This window comes from Lolium rigidum, chromosome 6 (assembly GCF_022539505.1).
Source record: "Lolium rigidum isolate FL_2022 chromosome 6, APGP_CSIRO_Lrig_0.1, whole genome shotgun sequence".
NCBI classification, from domain to species: Eukaryota; Viridiplantae; Streptophyta; class Magnoliopsida; order Poales; family Poaceae; genus Lolium; species Lolium rigidum.
Window position 1 is genome coordinate 69027715 of NC_061513.1, and position 8148 is coordinate 69035862.

Below are 8148 nucleotides of genomic sequence, written 5' to 3' on the forward strand. Positions count from 1 at the left end.
GCTAAGTCTCATTTGACTGAGTTGTACATGTTCCATCGTCCAAGACTGAGATGTTCACATGAACCTTTCAGTGCTGAACTAGTTGACATGTTTACTCACATGATGCAGGGATAAGTATGTACCACGTATCACCATCCGTGAACTGTTGGAAGGACAAGAAATGCCTGGCATTTGAATCACACCAAGTAATGCAGGGAAGTTATCTTCTGTTTACACGGGGCTTGTCACCCCCATCGATCATACAATCCCTTCTTCGGCGTACAGCACTTGGTCTCCTCCATATCATCGCTGCTGCCGATGAATATATATCAGGAGTCATGGCAGCAGCCTGATGCAGTGATAGTTCAGGGGGCAACATGGACAGATTGTAATGTTAACAAATGATTAGGCTACAACAAATATCCAGTGTCAACACCAAGCCACATTGGAGGTGGATTCTAATCGATTTAAGATTCAAACACTCAGCCGAATTAACCCAAACATTTCAGAGTTCAGTTGACAGTTCTAAATATCAGATAGATACAGTACCACACCACAGTTGGGATATTTGATCATTCCTACACGCCGACTCTTCGGTTGGCTACAATAGATGTAGCCATAGTTATAATCACCAAGAGTACCATTCCAGCTTGCACGTAGTCCAATGATGTGATGCTTCTGCTTCAGACTGGTCTAGAGACCTGTGCACAAACCCATATCACATTTAGTTAAATTTAGTAGCATAAACTTCACACTTCTGGAACGTTTGGCTGAATGTTTGTTGTAGCCAAGTCAGTTCCGCGCTATAGGTAAAATAGGATTAGAGAGTGATAAAAGAGCAAGATCACAATGGACACACTATCAACCCGCAATACCACATCGTCCTATAATAATGACAGATTTTCAGGTGGAATTTTTTTTTAACTTCAATGTGCCAATCAAGCTGCCAATTTGGCATAGTACCAGATGCTGCTTCAACATAATTTTCAGTGTTTCTGTTGCCTATTTCAAACTTTAAGGCAGTGCGTGCTATAAGATCAGTAAGGCATGCACCAGTGTACAAACAGACACTGGTACTACCACCGGATAATCTACATTTACAGGAGGAGGACAGCGAAAAACTATTTCTGTATCTATAGGCATTCATATATTCATCAAATGACGGTAACCACAAATTCAAGGTCATACAGTTAAATTACTGCTGGTGTGTATTGATCAGTCAAACAAGGAAATTATATAGTAGTTTTGATGCAAATGCTAGTTTACAAATAAGAAAGGCATAAAAGGAGATATGATGTTACATAGTATGAAATGACCATAAGGTATTGAACACAAGTAGAGGGTAACAAAATCAGAACATCAATGAGAAGCGGATAAATAAAATTACGCCCCCAGCAAACATCAAAAATGCCATTAAAAACTAACAACAGACATGTAATTACATATATAAGCTCTCATGTTCCCTCACACCTATGTATGCTCTTACGAATGTGCAAACCACATTCAAAGATCACAATATATATAACATGTGGAAAAATATCACTAGCCATACTGGACTTAACTAATGAATGCATTTCAAGGCATGTAATTATCCAACTCCTTTTGTCACATACAATTATTTCAAAGCATGTAATTATCCAACTCCTTTTGTCACGTACAATAGTACTTATTATATTAATTCAAAGCTCTCCCTCTTTGAAACACTTGCAAGACAACTCCTCAACAAAAAAGATAGAATAGTACTCCCTCTGCTCCAAATTAATTGACTCAACTTTGTCTAGATACATGTGTATCTAGGCAAAGCTGAGTTAGTTAATTTGGAACAGAGGGAGTACTTATTATATTACAGCGGTAAGATAGTTTGACTGAACGAGTAAAACTATATTTTACTCCCCCAAAATATGGCAATCGAATTTTTCATTTGTAGTACTCCTACTAAAAAGTACCACTATGTACTTATTTAGAGGGGCGACAAGATGACTGAACGAATAAAATTATATCTACTCCACCAAAGGTCTCCAAATTCAAGTCTAGTTTGTAGTTGTTCCACCTTGCAGGTGGCTCGTGCTGAAATGATGTGTGCTTAACTGTGTGTGTGTGGATGAGCAAGAGTACACTACCATAGTACCATGGTAATCCAATAGACATCTACAGTTCAAACATAACTTAAAAATAATAAGGCTATAAGTTCGCCGGAATTATAAGTTGATAGTGAACACTTTAGAAGTACAATGCAGTTATTCCAGCAACCATGTATGGAAAATAATCTGTTTTATGAAGTGCTGAATGTCAAGATGAGCAAGCAGTTACCTTGGGCAGAGAAACTTGTGAACGGATGATAGGTGCCAGACGGATCTTTTTCCAAAAAAAAAATCTTAAACTGCATCGTCTCTAGCTTAACCATATGGACACATGAGTGCACCCGCAAAAAAATGGCACGAGCATCCTCAGCATAGCGCACTATAGATGACTCCTCCTTGCTAATCCGAAAGGCCAATCCAAGAAACGCCTGCAGTTCAACACTCTTGAGCAACACCCATTTGGGAACACCATACGAATCGGCCTTCTTCTCCCACACTTGGAGGTAGGGCTCGTCACAGAGGATCGACAAAGTGGCAAAGGCAACACCACCATCTTCTGAATGGATCATCTGAACATTGTAATGAAAACCAGGAGGCTTCTCAATCTTGACCATAGCTAGCCCCTGAGTATCCAAATCAAACTGTATAACACACGTGTTCCTCCGAATAAACGACCAGTGAAGAGTATTGCCAACAAGTGTACTGGGAAGACTGCTCATAAGATACACATGTGGCACAGGTGTTGATAAGAGATGGCCCCATGTTCCAGTCTCGGAGGAGTAGACCCTTGCCATGGCGACAGCTTGAATTTCGTTTTGGGGCCTGTAGATGGCCACCAAGACAACTCTGAAAGGGCTCCAGTGGCAGAAGCCGTGCACGTGTCCCTGCTCACCGGCAGCACAGAGCACCGCCCAGTGGAGGGCGGCAATCTTTGGGTTGTGGAACTGCGGCGGAACGGCCAGGAAGCAGTGGTCTTCGGTGATGGGGTCCCAGACAATGGCCTGATGATGCTCCCGGTCCTCGAAGAGTAGGCGCCCGTGGCGGCAGTCGACCAACCTCCAGCCCTCGCGGCCGTCAGATGTCAAGTAGAAGCGCTCGGGGGAGATGCGGTAGGGCGAGCCCGGAGTGGGTGTCAAATAGACTCTATTGTGCAGACTGGAGTAGCTGCGGAGGAGGCCGAGGAGGGGAGGCTTTCCGTGGCGGATGCGGAAGTCGCGGACGAATCGACGGTCCGTGGCGAGGCGGCGCCAGCGCTTGGAGACGAGGGAGGCGTGCAGGAGGTGGGGCGGCTGCGCGGGGAGGCGGAGGAGGATCTCACCGAGGAGGTCGTCGACTTCCAGCGGAGGCGCCCGCACCGGCGATGGCGAGGTGCCTCGGCGGCGGCTGCAGCGGAGCATGTCGCCCTAACCTGTTTTGGATCCGAGAGTGGAACAATGGGAGTGGGGACTGGAAATGCTCCTCTCTACATTTTTTACTGTGAAATTTCGTAGTGGTACATGTTTATTGACATTCTTCATCTTTCAGTGCTGAAGTAGTTGAAAATATTTAGAGCATCTCCACTCGTCCCCCCGAGGCCCCCGAGCGACGTTTTTTCCATCCGGACGGCGAAATTCGGCCCAGTCGCGCCCCCGGTTCCTCGTTTTCGTCCGGATTTGGCCCTTAATCCATCCGGCGAGCCCACGCCACCCCGGCCCCCGGGCGCGCTCGGGGACTCCGGACGAAAGATTTTGGCGCGAAACGGCGTGTGGACCCGCGTAGTCGGCGACCGGAAAACCAAATCCTGTCGATTTTCCCTCCAATTTGCTTGCATATCCCCATTCCCTCCAATTTGCTTGCATATCCCCATTCTCTCCCGCCGAAATCCCCCAATCTCCTCGTCTTCCAGCTCCGAGTTCTGGCGGCGTCTTCTCGTCCACCACCACTCTCCTCCTCGTCTTCTCGTCCACCACAATGCCGCCGAGCGCGCCGGCGAGGAAGATGCGGGCGAAGAAGACGAAGCCGCCGGGCATGTCGAACGCCGCGTGGGCGGCGGACGAGAAACGGCGCGAGGTGGAAACAAGCGCCGGGCGGAGAGGGTGAAAAGAGCCGCCGCCAAGAGGTCGGCGGAGGCGGCCCGAGGACGAACAAGCGAGGCTGATCGGCATGGCCTATAGCGGCGGCATGTTCCCGGCCAATGGCCGACGCAAGGTACAACAAGTTCCCCGTCTTCCTTCTCGCCTCGTCTGTACTCGCCGTCGCCGACTGCCGTGTTCCAAGAGGGCGCCTACGTCCAACCGTCCAAGTCCACACCGTCGCCGCCCGAGCTTGACGTCGGCGGCGGCGACCTGTTCGAGGGCACCTCGCCGGCCCTACGACGAGGGCCGCTCCCGTTCGGTGCGATGGCGGCGCCGAACGAAGAGGAGATCCACGAGATGATCACCTCCGGCTCCGCCGCCGCCGGCTGCGAGCCCGGGGTTCTTCATGACCGCCGCCGCTGCGTGCCCGGGGTTCTTCACGCAAGAGGAGACGAGGGCGACGGCAGCTGTGGCGGCGCGCAACGAGCATCGGGAGGATGTTGCCGACGGAAGCCAAGCCGTCGAAGAAGAAGGCGAGGAAGAAGAAGAGCCAACCGAAGCCGCCGCCAACTCGTCGAAGGGGAAGAAGAAGAGGAAGAAGGACTCGCCGCCTGCCGAACCGCGTATCAAATGGACGCCGAAGGAAGAGGAGTGCCTCGCCGAAGCTTGGATGACCGTGTCCACGAACGGCATAATCGGGGCCAATCAGTCGTTCGACACATACTGGTTTCGAGTGAGGCAGGCGTACGAGGAACGCAAGCTCGTCGATCCCTACTTCAACAAGACGAACATGAACGTGTACCGGGGAGACAAGGCAATGGCCACCCATTGGGGGATCATGCAGACGGCGTGCGGCAAATGGCACGGCGTACGGGAGGAGATCGACAAACGGCCGATCAGCGGCCACGACTTGGAGCAAAGGGTATGCTCCGCCGGCCCTACACCACCGAGGTACATTGTCGTTAGCTGACCCGTATCGCCGTGCTCTTTTTCCCCGGCTGCGCCGAGCTTTGGACATGTACACGGACGACACCGGCCTGCAGTTCAAGTTCCTCAACGTCTACGCCCGCCTCGAGAAGTGCGAGAAGTGGAAGGAAGTTCGCACGTCCCTCTCGAAAAGCAAGACCGAGCAAGTACAACCCCCGACGCTCCGGCGGCTTGCGCGGCGGAAGGGCGCCCGAGCTCGGCCGGAAGAAGCGAGAAAGAGCTCAAACGGACGGACAATCCCGCCGACGGGATGCGGGCGTCGATCGACAAGTGTTGGGCCGACTTGAGATCGCACGCCGACGGGAGGAACGACAAGTTCGACGGCAGGTGGCGGGAGATGCTCGCCAACCAAGGCGCCCGGATCGCCCTGCCGAAGACGACGGTGGCGGCGAAGAAGAGGAACACAGACTTGGCGTTCCTCATGGGCGGCGGCGACATGGAACCGATGGACGAGGAGACGAGGAATTGGTACCGGGGCCACCGCAACGACATCCTCCGAGCCACTACGTCGTCTCCGCCGGCTCCTACCTCGTCTACCTCACCATCTACCTCGTCGACTGCGGCTGCTTCGACGTCCACTGCCGCTGCTTCATCGTCGCCCGCCGCAGCCGCTTCGGCCACGGCGTGTGAGGAAACCGGTCCGTCGGACACCGCCGTGCCGGCCGGGACTGCCGACGAGCCTGTCTCCGTGTAATTTCCCTCCGATCGCCGATCTGTGGCTGATCCTTTTGCTCCTTTTGCCGATCAACCGGCCGTACTTGTAGCGCGGGACGGCGATTTGTTTGAATTTAAACTCTATCCGCCGAACTCCGGGTGGACGACTGGAAATACGGTACTCCCCACGCCTTAATTTCGTCCAATCCGGCGGTAGTTTCGTCCGGATTTGGGCGTGGGGAGCGCCAACGAGTGGGGATGCTCTTAGGGCATCTCCAACTGGCGGAAATGTCCGGTTGTATCCGTTTGCGTCGGCCCGCGGACGCTAAACGGCCAGGGCGATCGTTTGTGGGTATCTCCAGCGGTGCGGACGTATTTTTTTAGCGGGACAGCGTCAAGATCGTTAATGGTGGTTTAACGTGCCGTCGAGGCCTGCCGCCGGCGATTACCGGTTCCCGCGCGACGACTGTCGTTCCCGCACTTGCCCAATACATTGGCAAGTTTCGTCGGTGTTTCGCGCGCAGAAAACGACCTGCGCGGCAATGCTGTTTCCCGCCCCGCCGTGGCTATATATGGTGGACACCGGCGGGGGTGATGGGCACACCTCAAACTAAACCCTACCATCCATCCATGGCCGAGCACAACCTTAGCTGGGATCAGGTTGTTCAGATGTGCCGCCAAGCCCACCCGGAGGACGAGCAGCTAGTCGCTGACGCTTTTCAGGCCGAGCAGCTGGGCCTGGAGGCGGCGGAGGTTGCGGAGGCGGAGGCGAAGGCGGCAGAGCTCGCGCAAGAGCGTGAGCGCCTCGCTGCGGCCAGGGCGGAAATCACCGACGCCAGGGCCGAGCTCGCCGACGCTAGGGCGGCGCTCGCGGAGGCGCGGGCGGCGATGGCGGCCCCTCCGGCATCCCCACCCACGGACGTTGTCATCCACGACATCGCCGCCGACGACGACGTCGTACCCACCCGCTTCGACTGCGCTGGCGACCAGTTGGTTCCGGTCGCGTCCTTCGAGACCCTAGCTGGAGACGCCCTGCGCCGTCAGGCTCGGGCAGCGGAGGAGGAAGCCCACAGCTATGTGGTCGCCATGGCTCGGGGGTACATGTGCTCCGACCTGGATTCGCTCTAGCGGAGGGGCCCTTCTCCCGCGCGGGTCGAGCAGGAGAACCGGGAGCTGGCGGGCGCCATCGCCGCTAGGGACGAAGAGGTGGCGGAGGCGGCTAGGGACAGGGCCCGCTTCCACGCCCAGCTGGCGGCATTGTAGGCGGCGGACGCGGAGGCGGCCCAGGCGGACGAGGGGGCAGCCTAGGCAGCGGCGACAGCGGCGTAGGCGGCCAACTATATGGCCATGAGAGTCTAGTGGGACTCCTCTCTGTTCGAGGCCCTCGAACGCCGCAAGAGGCAGGACGAGGTGTCCCATGTCCGGCGTGCGCGGCGTGCGGAGTGTGTGAAGCGCTCGTGCTTCGACGACGGCACCGGCCCCTCCGGCGACCAGTAGTAGGCAGCGCGACTGCGAGTAACCCCGGCCGTGGTAGGCCGCGCGACGGCGAGTAGGTACGGCCGTTGTAGATTTAGGTTAACTCGACTAACCATCTCTCTAAAGATGGTCATTTTGGTCAATCAATAGTAATGAAGAAATATTTTGGTTACCTAGTCACTGCCGACCGGGCCCGGATGCAACCAACGCGGACACTTTCCGCCACCGTGCAGCGTCCGCAGAGACGCAAACCAGATGCATATTTGGGCCAGATTTGCGTCGCCGTGGACGGCCCGGTCACTTTGCGTCGCCCCGCTGGAGTAGGGTCCCGACGCAATTTTCGGCCCGGCGGACGCAAACGGTTCGCTCAGCCGTCCCCCCGTTGGAGATGCCCTTATAAATAAAAAATGAAAAGAATGTTTATAAATAATTGACATGGTGCTGGAATGTTTATAAATAACCTGGCCTCATCTAGCAGTGACAAATGATTCCATATTTAGGAAAATTTTAGTCGTATACTTGGGACAGATCTTCAGTGACTTGTTGCTTTTAAATCTCACTGTGACTTGGTGAACCAATTGTGAAAAATGCTAAAGAAGGTGATGATTGTGTGAAGAAAGAGTTGATTATGACAGCATTAGCTCTGGTAGTGAATAGGTCTCTGGTGATAAGTACATCAACCCAGGTTAAGGTGTTTTTGCTCTAGGTGCTCCCTCACTTTAACATGAGCACACTGCAGTGGTGATCCCCACTAATGGATCTCAGCCAGATTTTTATTATAATTAAGAAGACCTAGAAACACAAGTTGATAATTCTTAGAAAGAAAGTGAAAGCCAAAACAAAAACATGCAGCATGACATCCTTGTTGCAGCAGAAACTTTTATCCCTCCTACTAGAATGAGCTCTAGATTTGCTGG

General features: G+C 53.4%; 1 protein-coding gene across 1 annotated transcript; it reads right to left on the bottom strand.

Annotated features, from left to right (window-relative positions):
• Positions 1-368: 368 nt before the first annotated feature.
• On the bottom strand, positions 369-3457 carry LOC124662761. Its single transcript, XM_047200561.1, has 2 exons — positions 2290-3457; positions 369-680 (listed from the first exon to the last, which is right to left on the bottom strand). The coding sequence occupies exons 1-2, from the start codon at positions 3455-3457 to the stop codon at positions 673-675; spliced, it is 1176 nt and encodes a 391-aa protein (XP_047056517.1). The 3' UTR covers positions 369-672.
• Between the last annotated feature and the right edge of the window lie 4691 nt (positions 3458-8148).

Coding starts and splice junctions, on each gene's coding strand:
- LOC124662761 (XM_047200561.1), bottom strand. CDS start 3,457: ATGCTCCGCTGCAGCCGCCGCCGAGGCACCTCGCCATCGCCGGTGCGG.